General features: G+C 39.6%; 1 protein-coding gene across 5 annotated transcripts; it reads left to right on the forward strand.

The window, feature by feature from the left end:
* Nucleotides 1-76: 76 nt before the first annotated feature.
* agxt2 (alanine--glyoxylate aminotransferase 2) lies at nucleotides 77-19,459 on the forward strand. Of its 5 annotated transcripts, none has more exons than XM_069170660.1 (15): nucleotides 77-351; nucleotides 1,583-1,671; nucleotides 1,873-2,063; nucleotides 2,163-2,286; nucleotides 2,384-2,478; nucleotides 2,737-2,830; nucleotides 3,065-3,158; nucleotides 3,882-3,982; nucleotides 4,130-4,222; nucleotides 4,695-4,827; nucleotides 5,744-5,832; nucleotides 5,992-6,141; nucleotides 7,419-7,517; nucleotides 11,631-11,719; nucleotides 12,241-12,339. In XM_069170660.1, exons 1-15 carry the CDS (start codon nucleotides 255-257, stop codon nucleotides 12,260-12,262), a joined length of 1,560 nt encoding a protein of 519 aa, XP_069026761.1. In that variant the 5' UTR covers nucleotides 77-254; the 3' UTR covers nucleotides 12,263-12,339. The 5 variants fall into 5 exon arrangements, with proteins under 5 accessions (XP_069026761.1, XP_069026788.1, XP_069026778.1 ...); XM_069170687.1 differs by having other exon boundaries at nucleotides 77-210; XM_069170677.1 differs by lacking the exons at nucleotides 5,992-6,141; nucleotides 7,419-7,517; nucleotides 11,631-11,719; nucleotides 12,241-12,339 and adding exons at nucleotides 16,706-16,855; nucleotides 17,795-17,893; nucleotides 18,869-19,455.
* Nucleotides 19,460-19,738: the final 279 nt, after the last annotated feature.

The following is a 19,738-nucleotide window of genomic DNA, read 5'->3' on the forward strand; positions in this document are numbered from 1 at the left end:
AAAAAAAATAGGACTGTTATTCCAATGTATTAGTGCCATGATATTATTGTAATTACTGCACGCGCATCCGGTGACGTAGTAGAAGGTGAGGCGGGCGGACGGTAGGCCTTTGGGTCGATCAGGATCAGCCGCGCGCTGACGGTCACCGCCCATTACGCACACTTTATGGAAGGAAAACGTCTCCCGCCGCCGCTGCTCGGCGTCAGAACGGTGAGACGCGGGACTGCTACGTTCCCCCTCGGTGCCCGCTGATCATGTATAAAGTTGTATCCTGCCTCGGTGGCCGTTGGGCCGTTTTAACAGGACGGTTCTGCTCTCGGCCCAGCCTGGCCACCTTCCATGGGGCAAGTGGTGAGTTACCACGGAGACGAGCGAAGTCCAGAGCAAACCAGTTGGTAGTGGTTGAGCCTTTACAGGCCCGACAGGGAGCACGTTTAAATCCGCCTCTGTGTGTTTTGTCACGTTAAAGTAACGTAGAAGTGGCACAGCTGTTTTATTAGCTTCAGTTAATAAACTTTAATTGTTCGAATTCGCAAATCTCGACTGATTTTAAATGTTGCGTAACTTGCGTTAGTGGAACAGTTTCCCAGTTTAAGCCCGAATTAACATAAATAAATTCACTTATATCTACTGTTAACGCCATACTTTATGTTTTACTATATTATGTAATACATATAATATGGTGTTAGTTAAACAATTACGTTATTAAGAGAAAAACATTACACTCAGTGGCCAGTTTATCTAGTAAATACCAATGCAGCCTGATGCAGTTCTGCATACATTTATTAAGTTTGTACAAACTTTTGAGTCAAAGTACTGACAGACGTTTCTATTATTTTGGTCATACCATTTATATCAATCAGAGTAAACTAAATAACAAAAACACAAGTCTCTGTTGAATAAACTAAAAGTGGAAAGCAAGTTGACCTAAAAATATGTGATTGAAGTCCATTTAAAATGCAGCACACAATGTTAAAAAAAACAACTAGTAAGTGCAATACTTTTAGTCATGTCACCTTAATTGAAACACAACTATTTAACTGGAAGATAGACAGCAGGTGCTATTTTTATCTTCACAGTAAAGGCACTCCCATTCAATGTTTTTCTGGGTTACAATAAAATATGAATTTTTGTTTTGATCCGACTTTGACATTTTGACTTGTCATTGTAGGGAAGCATATGTGTATTAATGAATGCTTGATGCCCCTTCGAGGAAGTCTTACTTGCAATGGCTTACCGTGGACACCTGTGTTGCACAATGGGAGGTCAAGGTGAACCTCATTTGGTTAGAACGTCTGTCAGGTTTTAGTCTGTTTACATACTAATTAGAAATGTCTTTTTAGGAGTCATTTTAACATCTGATGTGTGTCTTCTCTGTTGATAAGAAAGATGACAGGAGTAAGACCTCTGAGTAGTATGTCACTGGCAGGCTGTTGCACAAATGACGACCAAACGTGACAGAAAAGTCCCACTAAGCTTTGATTAGCCTCGGCCAAGTAACACAGCGAGCCGATGGAGTTCCTCAGTGAATTACTGACTTCTTCAAGTCTCTGTTTGAACTGCAACCACAAATATTTCACAGGTGCATTATGTCAGAAATCAGCCATCAAATGCCCTCCCACGGACCTGCCAGACATGCCCCCGTGCACTTTCCGTCCAGAGGAATACAAGGTAAGAGCATACAGTGTTTATATATTTTTGTTGTGTTTTACCAAGTAAATACAAATATGATGGTAAATTTAATTTCCTTTACAGCTGCATTTTCACATTTACACAAGTTGCACTGATGAATCCACAATGCCGAGTGCTTTGCAAAGCAAAAACAAAGAGATAATCCTATAGTCTAACTTTTTAATTCTTGTTTCTGTCCAGGGAATGTCGAAAGAGCGGATGATGGAGATCCGCAGGAAGAACTGCAACCCCATGACCATGAAGGTTACTTATTATAAGAAGCCAGTGTTTATCCACCAGGGATACATGCAGTGGCTGTGGGACGTGGACGGGAGGCGATATCTGGATCTCTTTGCAGGTGTGGCTACTGTCAGTGTGGGCCACTGCCACCCGTAAGGTCCTTTTGTTTTTGTCATTATTCTGACGTACACGTTGTACAAAAACACCCGATCAGTGTCATTAGATCTAACTTCTGATATGTATGTTCACAGGAAAGTGACAGCGGCCGCAGAGCAGCAGCTGAGAAAACTGTGGCACACAACTAGCATCTACGTCTATCCGGCTCTCCAAGAGTATTGTGAAAAACTAGCTTCCTACTTCCCCGACCCTCTTAAGGTATGACAGTGTACTTTTACTCTGATCACTTGAGGACAGGAGCCTGGACTGATATGTTGGCTGTAATTAAAAAAAAAGGTCTGCCGTTTCTGCTCAGGTGATATATCTGACCAACAGCGGCTCAGAAGCCAATGACTTGGCGATGTTGATGGCTCGGCTTCACACAGGCAACTTTGACATCATCACTTTCAGGTTCAACTTTTTCTTTTCTGTTCAACCTGGTAATAGATATTTATTGGTTTTGTGGCAGTTCGTCTTTTTCCCCCTTTTATTTCTTAATTCTATTAGGACGGATTTTATGATGCATAGGCAGGAGAAGCATACATGTTGATGATTCATATTTTATTTTTCTTATATCTACATATGTCTGTTATGCTTGCTTGTTTACTACATAAAGTTCTCTGTTATCTAAAATGTCCATGAAGTTTCTGATTTCTTTTTGTCTTCCAGAGGATCGTATCACGGTGGCAGCCCACAGACTATGGGTCTTACATCCAACGCAGCCTATAAATACCCCGTAGCCAACGGTTTAGGTTGCGCAAACGTATGTATGACAATGCAAGAAAAGTGTATTTTTTTTGCCCTGCATATTATACTTTTTACGATAATGAATGTGAAAAAATGGGCCGATGTATGATAAACTTATAAAGAAAAAAAAATAGAGAAGCTGTGGTGCGACTGAAATGGGAATTTTTTTTTTCATTGAATCAATACACATCGAAGCTTGACATCTGCTGTCAGACTCACCCAGCGTAATTGGTTTCTGCCCAATAAACAGACCATGTGTCCTGATGTGTTCAGAGGTCTGTGGGGAGGAAGTCACTGCAGGGACTCTCCTGTGCAGACCATCAGAGAGTGTAGCTGTGCCCAAGGTACACAAACACATGGAGCCATAACACATTCACACTGTTCTCAGAAGCAGTAAAAACGCCCACAGTAGTCTGAGATCAAACAATGGCTTGTTAGTTTGAATATTTGATCTTTGAGAGTGATTTGTCTTTATCCATGCTGAAAAAATATTTTAAAGTGTTTGCTCAGTTTTATATTTTTGTACAGCTCTCTATAATATATATTAAAAACATGTAAATCTTAGCTAAATTACATGCTGTCAAATTTTGCAGTATTTACGTAGAGTCGCAATCCAATAATTGTATTTCTTTCAAGTCGTGACAGTAAAGCAGCTCAGTAAAAACCCTGAAAATGAGGCAAAAGAAGTGTTGAATTATCTATATGAAGTTCAAAGTCTACTGTTGATCATTTACTTTTTTTAACCTTCCAACTCTTTGGGGGATGTTTGTTTTCTAGTACTTTATGCCTGAGTCTACCTGTAAATGCTCAGTATGTTAGCATTTTTATATGATATGATATCAACATCAGTCAGCTTTCAATTATCACAAACATATCTCATGAAAACAGTCAAAAATGTGTGCTTTGATAAGCTTTAACTTTACTAACTGTGATGTGAGAACATTCTCATAAGTGTTATGGAAGAATGGTAATCAATATACTGAATACTTAGAAGTTTCCAATTGTGTGCACATACTAATGTCTGTATTAGTTTGACCTACAGGACGTTTCTTTCATTGATCCTGCAGGTCATTGCATAGCAAATGAACACTACATCGGACAGCTCAAAGAAACATTTGCTACGAGTGTCCCAAGTAGAATTGCTGCTTTCTTTGGGGAACCTATTCAGGTACTTTATTCTTCTGGGGAGTATTAAAATAAATGTTCTCCAACAATCAACATGTAATTATGTTACTCCATGTCTGTTTCTGATCTGTTGATTTCTGTTGACGGCGGTTTGTGTTAATTAAGATGTGAATGTGTCTTGTTTATAAAGGGAGTCGGAGGAGCTGTTCAGTATCCTAAAAACTACCTGAAGGAGGCTTACAAGCTTGTAAGAGAGAGAGGAGGAGTCTGCATTGCCGATGAGGTTAGACACATATTTTTAGATTTGTATGTATTTTTAGATCAATTTCCTATTTACAATTTAAATTTGCTTGATTCCTACAAAAAGTAATTAAAACCTGTTGTAACTTAATGTAACAAAATCCTTGAGCGGAAACATGCTTAAACACAAAATGATAATTTTCTGTGGTTGTGCTGTGAGCAACTCCTTCTACAATACATGTTGTCATTTAAACCATTGTTAATAACACAATATTCATCAAAGAAGCTTTTTTTTTTTTTTTAATTAAAAGTTGAACACCTACTGCTCATCTGACAGCAAGTTGATGTTTGAGTGGAGTCAGCTGACTACTTATCTTGACAGATTTGATCATCTTGACATACGGATTTCTGCATGTGGGCTGATAACTCCATGACAACGTTGGGATATTACGCCTGAGAGAAAAGACTGTGAATAAACTGTAAATACATTTACCTGTTTGTTTTGCACCGGGCAGGTCCAAACTGGATTTGGACGAACAGGAAGCCACTTCTGGGGATTCCAAGGTCATGACGTCATTCCTGATATGGTCACCATGGCGAAGGGCATCGGCAATGGATTCCCAATGGGAGCACTTGTTACAACACCAGGTGAGATCATAAAACCTTTGTTGAAAAATGTGCTTGTGTATTCACAATAGCTTAATTACACTGAACTATAGTGTGCCCAGCCCAAACGTTGACCCCGTGATGACTTCACTCACTTCATTTGCATATACAGTATATTAGATCTCTACCTCTTTACTTTGAGACATAAAACGCTTGTGTATTCACAAATAATTAGTTATAAAGAGCGTGCGTAGTGTATTGTTTTATATTATTTTCACTATTAAATTGGCATGGCTAGAGATGTCCAGTTTTCCAGGTGGTAGTGAATCATACAGCTTTATTTTGTGAGCTGAGAATTTGGATTCATTCCAACAAAAGCTGAAAGCAACAAGATTTTAGGAAGACAAAACATTATACTTTTTTATGTGGGTAGTTAACGACTCGCCACGTCATCCGTGCTTTCTGCTGAAGGTGGAAGATGGAGACGGAACATCACAGTTGCACTTTTGAATATTTACGATGTGAATGGATTATAATGTGAAAGTGAGCAGGTCATACGGCCATTAGAAGGTTTCTCGTACCACTCCCATTCGCATGACACTGCTGGAGACCGGTGAGACTTAGACTGAGATCAACAATGTTCCTGGATTATAACACAGTCTGACAGGATCAGTTGACTTGACCCTCACCTGATATAGCCGTCTACCTTCTTTTCTGTATGCTCAAGCTAACCCGATGTGTTGATTACCATAAACATATATATAGCTCCCTGTTATATATAACATAAAGCTCCCAGTAGTTCTTTGTTGTCTTTTCGATATCATCCTGAAATCCTTTTTCAGAGCAACATGAAAACACAAATCGTTTTTTAAGACATGTATTTTGAACTATGTTTTGAGGGATTTCCTTTGAATCCAGAGCGGTTGGAGGTGGTAGCTGGTGTGTTTGTGTTTTCCAGAGATTGCAGCCTCATTCGCGAAGGGGGTTCACTTCAACACCTTCGGAGGAAACCCCGTGGCTTGTGCCATTGCTTCGTCGGTGCTTGATGTAAGAACTCGTCATCCTTTTCCACATCAGCCCCACAAGAGAGCTCAATTATTTATAGATTAAAATTATAATTACGTCACAGTGCTAATAAAAAAACAGTTAAGTTCATAATCACAAAAGCACTCTTAAATTATAACTCAACGCATTTTGCCTCGACAGACAATCAGAGAGGACGGCACGCAGCAGAACAGCCTCCACGTGGGAACCTATCTGATGACCGAACTGGCAAAACTCAGAGACAAGTACGAGATCGTCGGTGACGTGCGTGGAAAAGGCCTGCAGATCGGTGTGGAGATGGTGAAAGACAAGGTATGGAGTTTGTAACAGAAGTAACACTCACCTCACCACGTGTTCTTTGTACAACGTGTGCGTCAGCGCTGTGCCTCTCGAGGACATGGTTCAGCAGTGCCCCAGTTAACCATTAACCGCAGCAGCAGCGACCATCTGTAATTGTCAACAGAACAAACTCAGCTGCAGTGCGAGTTCTCCTGAAGTTTAAATTCTGATTAGTTTTTAATGTTTGAAAAATTCTGATCAAAATTAAACAGGCACGTGGAGAGTACTATGTCAGTAGTCCACTCTATTATATGCAAATCTACAACCGCAACCACTATAAATGTCGGGATATTTTTACAATTGTGGCAGATTTTACAATTGTGCTGGTTCCAGGGGCCGTTATGAAACTACTGCCTCCAAGTGCGACACGGTGGTGTAGCCATCAGGAACACTGGGACAAATCCCAACGGACAGCAGCGAGCTGGCAGGCAGTCAAAAAAATCAATTTGTACCATCACTTTCATTCTGTCAAGCGTGACAGGCGTTTGTTTCCCAGCAGAAAAGTCCAGAGCTCAATTTCTTTCCCAGCACGCATCTGGTGCTTCATGAAGACTTTTTGCTGTATTAAGTTTAATCATTGGTATCCAGGAATGTGGATTGTGAGTCATTGAATTTCTCGAATGGCCTATGTTTTTTCACGATTGAACTCTACTGCCACCTACTGGATTTGAAAACGTATGGCATTCAGTAGGCCAAAAAGACCCGACCACGTAATGTTGATAAAAGTGAAAGAAGGATTTTAACTTGTGCACCTCCTTTAAGTAAGTGCATTAATGTCCTTCACAATTAAACAATTATAAATTATTTTGTTTTTTTCTTCTTTTAGTATTCTTTGCATCTTTTCTGTCACATATCTTAGAAAATACCACTCATGATAAATTGACTGAGGGGAAATGGTGCATCTCACCACGACACATTTTATGTGAAAAAGGTTTTTGTGTTTTAAATTACAGTTAAAATAATATACTGATCATCTATGAGCAGAGACTAGTTACCCCTCTAGGATACTGTTTTCGACTCCTTTTTAGCCATTTGATATAATGAGCCTGGAAATTGTAGCTGTGGGTGTCTAATAATGGAAATCATATGTTCAAGTTAGCCATGTCAGTATTTGCACAAATAGCCGCTCATGCCAGCTCGCAATTAGAGGTCAGCCACAATCAGGTAATTATAGTAGTTTGTCAGTGTTACAGTGTATTACTATGGTTACGGTATCATCCAGCCACATCCATCTTTTCTGTCATCAACAGGCCAGCAGAGATCCGCTGCCTCCTGAGGCAATGAGTGAGATCTTCGAGGATGTCAAGGATATGGGAGTCCTGATAGGGAAAGGAGGACTCTACGGACAGGTAACAGCACTCACCTCACTTATTCCCGGTCTAGGATCACAAAGCTAGTTGTTTTCGTCACCACTGCTGATTTTGTTATTGGCCTTAAGATTCATACATTTAAATATGGAAACTTTACTCATTACTTTGTGATTATTTGGTTGAGCTGCTGTAGCCTTTCAGAAAGACCATCTCAGGTCATTTTGCCTCCAGCGCCGCTCATCATGTGACACCCTGAAAGGACCGTTCTGGTGTGAAGCCAGCAAGCTTCACTTATTGGCTTTAAACAGTAAAGTACTGCAGGTGTTTTATGTTTTAGCTGCGTAGGGATTATTATCCGAGAACAAAACAATTAATAACGGGCATATGTTTTGTGACACGAACCACTACACAGTCAAGATGCATTCATGTCTACAGTCCATTGAAATTACTGTATATAAACTTTTCCTCTGTATTTTTCTTAAATTTAATGTTCTTTTAACATTTGTCATCACAGCACCTTTTTCATAAAGATATAAATGAACTATTTCAAGAACCACAAACTGAATCCAGGACATATTGATCACCCCAAGAAACACTCACCAGTTGTTTTTATCACCTTTAACATTTTTATGGCCTACATTACTATAAACAGTCATTTATAGAGTAATAGTAGTGCCTGCGTTAACATCAGTATGTGACAGAATAAAGCAGTTTACCTGATTATAGACTGCTCTGGTATCTTTAGTGCTCCATGAACTCTCCTGTTGTTTTTCTTTTTTCACCATTGAAGACCTTCCGCATCAAACCTCCCATGTGCATCACAATGGAAGATGCAGATTTCTTCTTGGCTATTTTCAACAAGTCGCTCCACAACTACATGGAAAAAAGATGAGAGCCAGATTAAAGTTTGACGGATTGCTCAATGTAAAGGTCAAATGGGGAAATATGAGCTCACCAGTGAATTACATCATTCAAAATGTGAACATTTCAGTATTAATAATCAAGTCTAACTATTATTGTCTTTGCATTGCCAAAAGAGAAGTTTTTTTAAAACGGTTCACTATATCATAATTACAAAGACTTCATACACTTTGTACAGTTTCCTTGGTACAACAGACTGGAAGTTCACCAAGTTCTTTTGGATCTACTGAATCTGTACAAATTGTGACGGCATGCTTTGTTGCTGGTACAGATATCAGTATGGTAATAAAGTGTCTTTGAGCTTGATGAAACCAAGACTGGCCACAGTTATTAATCTCGTAAATCACACTTTAACCATGTCAATAACAAAGCTGTTTTCTCCTGAAAAAAAAAAAGAGCTTCGTTATCTGTTTAAAAGTTTGTCTTACAGAGATAACAGGAGATGTATACAATTTTCACGTAATAATAAAAAGCTGATTTTCTGGAAAAAAAAACCCCGAGACAATATGGAATTCTTTTAATTGAAAACATTCATGTGCACGAACTATGACTGTTCACAGACACGCCTGCAAATGTGATTACGATGGTGAACATTTTGATACCATATAAAATTGTTCCACTCAGCACACGTGATGAGTGCGACAGGGCTAAAAATCGAGATTGGACTATTGTAATTCTTTGTATGTTGGAATGTGTCGGGGACAAATGTCCCGGCTTTCACCCATCCTGTTCAATGTATCCATACATTGACAACCGGTTCAGTTTGGGATCAATGTTAAACCTATATTGTCGGCGTATGAAAGTGCTTTAACGTCGCAGCCCGGTCTTGTCGATCTGACCGTCTGTAACCCACGTCGCTTGCTCAGGTCATTGGATCAGCAGCTCTTAGTGGTTCCCCAGATCCAGACTACCGAGGAGAGTTTATGGTGGAGGGCCATTCTCCCTTTTATAAGTCGGTGTACCATCAAAATGAATTTGAAGTCGTGAAGGTAAAAAAAATAAAAAACATTTGCAAAATGTTGCTTTGGAATGAAAAATAAAATAAGGAGTTTAAGGCTTCCCAGAAGGAGATGGAGGACTGTAGGACACCCTGCTGGCTCCACCTCTCAGCTGCAGCTGCTTTGACAACCAGCTGCTCAGGTCATGAGAGTAGCTGCTTGTTTTTCTCATTCCAGGAGGAAAAGACATTATACATCAAACTCCCACTTACCTAAAAATAAGGCCGTCATCTTCTCCAACAGGCAAGAACCAGAACAAACCAACTATCTGAAATCCATTAACCGATTTCCACTGGTTACATATTTATGTGTGATGTTGCAGGGAGGTCATGGTGGATTAGTAGGATCAAGGTACCATTGGCAGGAGGCCACCCATCCTTATATTTATCTGCGTGACGTTGCTGGAAAATCATGGTTGACCAGTAGGATCAAGGCACCATTGGCAGGAGACTGCACACCCATAGTTGCTAGAAGAAGTCTGAAGACGCTTCTGAGAGTTAGTCAGTGAAGATAGACGAGTTATAGCGGGCCCTCTGTACCTGCTCACCATGTATAAAGTGGTATCTTACCTAAGTGGCCGGTGTGCACTTTTAACAGGACAGTCTAGCTGTTCAACCAGTTTGGCCAGATTTCATCTGGGAAGTGGTGAGTTACCATGGAGACGAACAAAAAACATGCTTTGTGTGTCATGTATCTGCCGCTGATGCTTATACATGATGTGTGTTTTGAGTAGCCTGTATGTTTATTGTAGCATGTGCAGAAATTCATGTGACTAATTGTTCAAGTGAATTTTATCAGCTTGTAGCTGTATCTTGACAACAAGATAATATAATTGAGAAAAAATTATATTCAATTTAGTTTTATTTCTACAGTGCAAATTCACAAAACAACAGTGGTGGAGGTAAAATAGTACTAATGCCACACTGTGAAAATACTCAACTGCAAGTTGAAGTCTTGCATTCAAAACCTTACTGAAGTAAAATGATGTATTATCTGCCAAATGTTTCTAAACATGCAGAAAATGCTCCTGTTTACAGTTATACATGATGGTTTTGGATTATTATAAATTCTGTTGCAATATTGTGCATTTTAGTGCTCTAGTTATTTAAGGTTGTGGTCATTTTAACAAATTTAATTACTGTTGGTTAGATTTACCGACAATAATGCATCATATTCTATAGGATCATCATATATTTGTATTGTTTCTGTTCTGTAAAAAAAATACTTATCTCTAAAGAAGTTAATAAGCTCAGAAAAACAAATGCATTTTACAGCAAATCCAAGGTGGTTTTAAAATCATTCAGCTCAAATTAACAAATTTCACTGGATAAAAAGAACTGCAATCTTAAAAGGGACTACCAACCAAATCTGTCAGACAATAGAGTAAAAAGTAAAATATCTGCCTCTTATATTTAGTGGAGTAGAAGTAGCCTGTAAAGTAGCATAAAATGGAAATACTCAAGTAAAGTACAGTACTTGAGTAAATGTAATCGGTTACATCCCTCCACTGCAGCGTAGGTCATCTCAGGACTCTTAAAGTCTCGTAAACACTTGTAAAGTCTTTACAGCATGATAATCTGTTTGTGTCTGTAAAACTCACATCCGAGATACGCATTCGTTAAACTAACTGAAAACAATAGCACCGTCACATATTAGCTCCTATTCCAAATAGAAATGGTGACATAATTAAAGTTACTGCATCAAATAAATTGGCAAAGATATTCGGTAATTCTGCACACATTGGTATAAATATAAAATATTCTTAGTCATTATTTGAAATGAGGGGTTTATTGGAGGATGTGTTATTTGGACATTTCTGCGCTCAAATTAAAGAGTACCTGCATGATATTTTATTGGTTCATAAAAAGTGCACTTGCCAGTTAGACCAGTTCTGACTGACATTTTCTAACCATCAATATTCTTGGAGAAACAGGAAGCGAGTATTTCCTGTTGGGTGCAATGTGTAGTAAATGTGATTAACCATCAACCAGCTTTCAATCCGATTAAACGTTAACAAAATAGAAGTTACATAATAAACATTGTTTCAGTGGCTGCGATTCAGATTTCTGACTTGCTGCCAACATTTATTTTTTCAGGAATTGAATCTCAATTCACTGGCATTTTGAGGTCTAAAAAGACTGTAAATACTGTCATAGAAATATCATGGTGAGTGTTTGGTTGGCTGCTGGGATTCTTCACCTCTCCCTGAATCTCAAATGAAACAATTTTGCAGGTGCAGAATGTCAGAAATCAGGTTTCAAATACCGTTCTGCGGAGCTCCCGGAGATGCCCCCGTGCAAAGTCCAACCAGAGGAGTACAAGGTGAGACGGATGAGGCATCCAGATAGAGTTGCACTGCTGGCCTCTGTAACGGCTTTAGTAGTACATCTTAGTCATGATGAAGTTTTACAAAGGCTGGCAGGTGTTGCATGTAACTTTGCCCCAAATCTAACTCCAGAAATATCTGAAGTACACAAACATTAATAAGCTGCAAGTAATTAAAGGCTCTCTGTGCAACATCTTGCTCACTCTATGAAGAGCTGTTGGTTTTTTTGTGCTACTTTGTTCTTTTACTACTGGTCTACATTTTATGGTTGCCTATAAGGCAAAGTAGGTTAAATGATAAAGTACCTTTCAACAGCAAGTCGATATGCAGAAGTAAAACATGAACTCCATTGGTTCTGGATAAAGAACAATTAAGTCAGAGCTCGAAGTAAGTTTCTAATGTTAAAGACCACAAACCAGGATGGAAATATTGTTTATATTGTTAAGACATTTTAACACACACACACCACCCATAAAACCTCCTCCTATTATCTAACATCTCTTCTTTATCTACTCAGGGAATGTCAAAAGAGCGGATGATGGAGATCCGCAGGACGAACTGCAACCCAGTGACCATGAAGATCACTTACTATAAGAGACCAGTGAACATCCACCAGGGATACATGCAGTGGCTGTGGGATGTGGATGGAAATCGATATCTGGATCTCTTTGCTGGTGTGGCTACTGTGAGTGTGGGCCACTGCCACCCGTAAGGTCCTTTTTTTTTTTCCCTTTGTCATGTCATTCCTTGAAAATATGTTTTATTCTGCTACGAAGTTCGAATTCTTGTCCATTATCCTGACATTTGTGTGCACAGAAAAGTTGCAGCAGCGGCAGCGAACCAGTTGCAGAAGCTGTGGCATACTACCAACATTTACATGAACTCCCCATTCCACGAGTATTGTGAGAAACTGGCCTCCCACTTGCCAGACCCTCTGAAGGTGCGCTGTCGGATTTCATGAGCAATGGCAAGTGTCTGGATAAAAAAAAAGTCAGCTGTAACTAAAATGTCTGCTGGTTTGTTTCCTTGCTCAGGTGATATATCTGACCAACAGCGGCTCCGAAGCCAATGACCTGGCGATGTTGATGGCTCGGCTTCACACAGGCAACTTTGACATCATCACTTTCAGGTACACGTGTTGCAATTTATAAACAAAATATTCAATATCAGTGTCTTGCATCTCCATTTGAAATGTTTTTTTTCTCCTTTCCAGAGGGTCATACCATGGTGGGACCCAACAGACGATGGGTCTTACGGCCAACTCATCATATAAATACCCCGTCGCCACAAGTGCAGGATGCACAACTGTAGGTGGACATTAATGCACTGCAGTCCAATTCCATAAGAAAGTACAAATAAAGCTTAAAACATACATTACAATTACAATATAATACATTTTAATGAGGTAAAATGTGTTGAACTAACCTGATGCAATGTCATCCTGCAAAGATGCTGGTTGCGGCTTCAGCTGTTAAAACTCTTCAAACTTTGGTCTTCCGTCTATAAAGACAATACAGATGCACTTGAAAACACAACTTGATGTGTAACATGATCACCTGCTGAAATTTGCAATGCAGCAGTCACGTTTTTATAATTGGTTACAGTTGGACCCAAATGCACGAGAACAATGAGTTGGACTCAATCCTGAATTACTGAATCCCACAATTTCAGAAGTTAAACACAAAGGTTGTCCAGAAGCTCACAAAAAGTTAGTCTGAAAGGGGAAACCGCAGGTCAAACATTAAACTTACTGGACATAGAAAGGAGCGCAAAGACAACCAGCTTGGAGGGAACTATGACGACGGTCTGACAAACGAGGCAGGGAGAACGCAGACTTTATACACAGGAGGTCTGGGGGATAATTGAACACAGCTGGAAACAATCAGGGGAGCAAAGACAATCAGACACAGATGGAAAGACGCGAGGACGGGTAATAAAGACAAATAGAAAGAAGACACAAAGGAGAGTTATTAAAATAAAACAGGAAATGAACGTGGAACCCTCAATAAAACAGAGAGACATAAGCAAATGACAATCAAGACACAGAAAGACAACTAAACGATGAAAAGTGAAGGAGACCTGAGGGGTGAAGTCTGCAGGACATGTCCTTTAGTCAACGGAGGTTAATATAAACCTTCCTCAGTACTTCATGCATCTTAATGCCCTGTTGTACACAGTTACACATTGGCCATGGGGAATGATGCTGTGGTCTTATTTAAGGTATCATGAAGATTTATTTGTGCTTTGTTAATTCTCAATACCTTTGGGTGTCAGACTGACCCAGCTGACATGCTTTCTGCTCATTAAACAGGCCGTGTGTCCTGATGTGTTCAGAGGTCCGTGGGGAGGAAGCCACTGCAGGGACTCTCCTGTGCAGACCATCAGAGAGTGTAGCTGTGCCCAAGGTACACACACACACACACACACACACACACACACACACACACACACACACACACCACTGTCTGTGGGATTCAGCATTATAATCCTAGATGGCTTCTGTGATAGTCCTACAACAAACGAACGCAATGATTTGCACTGCAAACTGCTTGTGTTGTGAATACTTGACCTTTGAGAGCGTAAGGTGGTCGAAGGTAAACTGGATATTTATAGCACATACAGTACTTTGTCTTTATATTTCTATATAAATCTCTGCTACCAGTTCAAAAGTGTCTGTGTCTTTTTAGTAAAAGTGTCTTCAATGTACTGAGTGTGTGTAAAGTTGAATCAGGGTTGAACAGTAAGATCAGTTGTAATCCTGGAAATCAGTCAGAAGAAGCGCTGAGGTGCTGGAATTAAACAATAAATGGAATAATTGCTCCGTACTTAGTTCCTGTGAAATGATAAGCATTATTTTGGTAATATAAACTTGAATTTGAATTTGAATTTAACTTTTCTTTGATCCCACAGGTCATTGCATGGCCAATGAGCAATACATTGGACAGCTCAAGGAGACGTTTGCAACTAGTCTCCCGAGTCAAATTGCTGCTTTCTTTGGAGAGCCGATTCAGGTACTGTTCTCGGCTGTGGAGGATTGAGCTGACTAAATGGATTTCATGTCCTCGATTTAATAATTTATGAAGAGAGTTTAACTCAAATATTGTATTCTCATGCTATCCATGTTCAGTATGACATCCAGCATTGTGTTATGAGGTTGGGAGCATGAGGATGTGTTCGGTTTGTCCAGGGGATGGGAGGAGCTGTGCAGTACCCCAAAAACTACCTGAAGGAGGCTTACAAGCTCGTGAGAGAGAGAGGAGGAGTCTGCATTGCTGACGAGGTTAGACACACATTAATAGATACACATACATTTGTTAGGATTTGCTCGAACAAAAAGTACTGAATGAGGTAAACACTGTAACAAGGCCAACCGATGATGGAGCTGTAGCACCAGCTAGTGCTTGTATCATATATCTAGAAATTATGAATGTGTAATAATGTGTTTTGCACCGGGCAGGTCCAGACTGGATTTGGACGAACAGGAAGCCACTTCTGGGGATTCCAAGGGCATGACGTCATTCCTGACATGGTCACCATGGCGAAGGGCATCGGCAATGGATTCCCAATGGGAGCACTTGTTACAACACCAGGTGAGATCATAAAACTCTCGTTGAAAAATGTGCTTGTGTATTCACAATAGCTTAATTACACTGAACTATAGTGTGCCCGGCCCAAACGTTGACCCCGTGATGACTTCACTCACTTCAGTTGCATGTACAGTATATTAGATCTCTACTTCTTTTTCATACGATGTTGCAGACCTGACATCAAGTTAATACACAATAATTACTCATTTAAACCCTAAACAAATACTGTTGAATACATTTAACGTAGCTTAAAAAAAAACACTACACCCAATGATACTTTGACAAGTCATATGTAATACATGTAGTCTCAGTAGATTCTATTCATGGCTGTAGATTTAATGAGGCAGCAGTGAGCTCGTTCATTCGTGTGTTGTTGTTGTTGTTTTTTTTAGAAATTGCCGCTTCCTTTGCAAAAGCCTTCCACTTCAACACCTTCGGAGGAAATCCTTTGGCCTGTACTGTTGCTTCATCGGTGCTTGATGTGAGAATTAATCTTGTTTTTCTTCATCAGGGCTGCACAGGAGACTTTAATTTCATCATAATCCAGTCTTGAATCATTTCTGTAGATGTTACATAAATCCGTAATCACACGAGCACACAGATTTAAAACTCATTTATAATGTCTGAGAATCAACTGAGAGGAATTTGCATGTTTATTTTGTGGTGCAGCATAAATATCTACTCTGTAAATGACATCCTGTGTTTAGATGCTGCTGTGGTCTTTACTTTCAAACAACACACTCAACTCTCAACAGTGAGAACAAATTCCTGCAGTCAGTAACTTGCTGCAATCATTGTTTTTGTGTATTTGTATTATTCATGTTCAGGGGACATAAATCGGTTTACAGATTTCAGAGCTTTTTTTCATTTTAGCCCCCCGTAATGTAAATCATTCAATTTTATTAAAAAGATTGGGTTTTGGTTTATGTTTTAGATTGTATGTTGGAGTTACACATTAGTAGTTACAGCATGGTTGAGGGAAGATTGAGTCTCCAGGACATTAATGTTAGTCAATGTGGTGTCCTTTGAAATGGTTGAAACACAACTCTGTGTGTGTGTGTGTGTGTGTGTGTGTGTGTGTGTGTGTGTGTGTGTGTGTGTGTGTGTGTGTGTGTGTGTGTGTGTGTGTGTGTGTGTGTGTGTGTGTGTGTGTGTGTGTGTGTGTGTGTGTACATGTATTTATATCCTGTTGTGGACCAAAAATGTAAAACACACCAATCTGTGGGGACATGTCACTGTGGGCACCGAAATGAAGGTCGTCAGTAGGTTAAGGTCAGGGTTAGGGTTAGGGTTCATATTCCTTCTATGACATTATTAAATGAAACGATGTAAAATTGTAAACAAAATGCCACATAACATACAATAACTATAACTCAACGCATTTTGCCTCGACAGACGATCAGAGAGGACGGCACGCAGCAGAACAGCCTCCACGTGGGAACCTATCTGATGACCGAACTGGCAAAACTCAGAGACAAGTACGAGATCGTCGGCGACGTGCGTGGAAAAGGCCTGCAGATCGGTGTGGAGATGGTGAAAGACAAGGTATGGAGTTTGTAACAGAAGTGACACTCACCTCACCACGTGTTCTTTGTACAACGTGTGCGTCGGCGCTGTGCCTCTCGAGGACATGGTTCAGCAGTGCCCCAGTTAACCATTAACTGCAGCAGCAGCGACCATCTGTAATTGTCAACAGAACAAACTCAGCTGCAGCACGAGTTCTCCTGCCTGAAGTTCTGATGTATTTTTTTTTTTTACTTCTGTGAAGAGTCAGATATTGAATTTAAATAGGAAACAGGAATTTCTACTCAAATATCACAATGGTCCTGCAGTATCGGGTTGATGGAGCTCGTAATGTTTGGTTTTGTTGCATCTATCTTTTGACCGTCAGCCAGATACCCTGAAGTGTCCCTGATTAGTCTTATTTTGACCCCTCTTCCTCTTTTCTAATACAATTTCCTTGTGGCTTGTTATATTTAATAACTCTGAGTGCTCATAATTGTGTTACCAGGAATTTCAGGAGCAGCTTTCTGAAACTTTTAATTGCATAATTATCTTTACTTTCACCTTGAGACATTAAGCTTACGCTCAGAGTTACCATTTAAATTGTCATTTAATGCTTGTGCATCAGTAGTTCATACTGCAAAACTGATACTGATGACCTGTGAAAAACCACAAATAAAGAGGATTTGAATTATACTCAAAACAACAAATACCCTGACTGAATAAAGTCAGTCTATTTAATTAACAGTTTCATGACAAATGAGTGAATAAATACCTGTCATACTTAAAAATATATATTTAACTTCATCCAGTTTGTTTAAATTTCAGATTTCAGATCACCCAGTCTATAGTACACACATAGTACACATCGAACTGATTAATAACTGGTAATAATATTATAATAATAATAATATAATGAATATAGTCTCTTTAACATGTCAAGGTTCATCCATCCTTTCATCTCTTCTCCTTCATCCACAGGCCAGCAGAGATCCGCTGCCTACGACGGCAATGAGTGAGATCTTTGAGGATATTAAGGACATGGGAGTCCTGGTAGGGAAAGGAGGCGTGTACGGACAGGTAACCACTCACCTGCAGCTTCAACAACATGTAGCATAAAAAAACTTTCACCTTTTTTTAAGAATGAGTTGAAATATTTAGAGGAAAAACTATCATAATATAAGATCACATTTATGGTTTTGTGGAGAAAATTAAAAAAAAAATCTTAATATGAATAACTTTTCCTTATTCAGAGGCGGGGTCGAAGGATACAAGCTGATTTTGGGCTAAATAAATAAAAATGCTCGTATAAAAAGTAATATTTCATGGAATAAAACTAATTTTTTTTTGACAAAAGATCTTAGTTAGGTTGTAATGAAGGATGTTTTTTTTTGTCTTTATAAAACTACAACTAAACACTACACCAGTGTTTGGGAGAAGAGTATTCCTCATCTCTCTCACCAACCTCCCGTGAGTCCCGCTATTCTGCTGTGGGTGTCGAGAAAAGCTGTGTGGAAAACAGGAGAACGTTTTCTTTTAAATTCATCTCAAATTCATTTATTGTTCTTACAAGAACAAAGACTGAAGGAACTCACCGTCTGGAATCTGGAACCGTCTCCGTGGACGAGTCAACCTCAGACACAAACACTTGTGCAAGAAAAATATGAATTGTTCCGTAAACATCCGTCAGCCAGGAAACGCTAAAACATACACGTATGATCTCCAACCAAAAACGTTGAAGAATAGAAGAAAGATTTTGTATTAAACCTCTCAGATTCATTCTCAAAGCAACAGTAAATAAATCAGTAGAATCTCCTTTCGCTTTAAACCTTGGTTTCAACAGATTTTCAGTTAACAAAACACTACGAGCCAATTCTACAATTTTAACACCTATCACAACTAATTTTACTTCACAAAAGTTTTGCTTTAAAACTTGATTTCCTTTGACCTTTGACATAATGAGGCACTGGACCTGGTTCTGCGTGTTATTCTGGTTCTGCGTGTCACTGGCTGTCTATAATCTCCCCTCTCATCTCGTTTTTCTCTCCACTTCAGACCTTTCGCATTCAGCCCCCGATGTGCATCACCAAGGAAGATGTCGATTTCTTCCTGGCGGTGTTTAACAAGGCCGTCCACGGCTACATGGACAGACAGTGAGCGACTCTGAACCCCAGCGGTCCAGTTCCTTTTTGTAAATCCCCAAAAATGTTTTTAATTGTGACCTCTTTCACCTTGTTAAGTTCTGCAGGAAAACACCGACACTGCAGTCCGTCCTGCTTTGCAACATGTTTTTCCTCTTAAAGCGACTCAGTTATTCAAAACACTTCTTCTAATGAGGGAAAATTAATTTCATAAGTCCTTTTTATGGCTTGCTGGTATTTCATTTTGCTCCGGTTAGATCTAATGAAAAAACATTATGATTATTTTGGAGTCAGTCTGCAGGTGAACAGACAATATATCTGACAAGGTGTTTAATGAAACCACGATTCATGCTGTTAGTTTTGTTAATACAAATTTTTGTCATCAATAAAACAGTATATTGAAAGTATGGGTGAATGTTTCCGACGAACACGTCCGACAACAGTGTTACGGCCGGTTCACGCTTTCCGCGTCGTAGATTTCGTCATCTGCTCAAGTCGGCACCCAAAACTTGTGACGATTCAGCATGTTTGTCCTGCGAGCTCACCGCCTGCACATGCAGCAGGAAAACAGAGTGGATGTTTGGTTTGAGGAGACGCTGCGCGAGGATATTGTTTCACTTTTTTTTTATAAATCTTCATTAAAAAAAAAAGAGTACAAGGACACACAAACACCATGCCAACTATCGTGAAGCAGTAACGTGCACCTCATGCCATCGTGGGAACGATGGAGTAGGTCTGTTGCTGCCGGACTTTGATTTGTACAAACACAGTTTAAAAACTCTCC

The sequence above is a fragment of the Embiotoca jacksoni genome, unplaced genomic scaffold (assembly GCF_022577435.1).
Source record: "Embiotoca jacksoni isolate LCO1_2020_lvr unplaced genomic scaffold, fEmbJac1.0.p SCAF_10, whole genome shotgun sequence".
Taxonomy (NCBI): domain Eukaryota; kingdom Metazoa; phylum Chordata; class Actinopteri; family Embiotocidae; genus Embiotoca; species Embiotoca jacksoni.

Bases quoted from the DNA above. Each gene is read 5' to 3' on its own strand.
- agxt2 (XM_069170660.1), top strand. From the start codon at position 255: ATGTATAAAGTTGTATCCTGCCTCGGTGGCCGTTGGGCCGTTTTAACA. The intron at 3,159-3,881 runs GTACACAAACAC...TTGATCCTGCAG, and splicing joins AGAGTGTAGCTGTGCCCAAG to GTCATTGCATAGCAAATGAA. The intron at 7,518-11,630 runs GTAACAGCACTC...ACAATTTTGCAG, and splicing joins AAGGAGGACTCTACGGACAG to GTGCAGAATGTCAGAAATCA.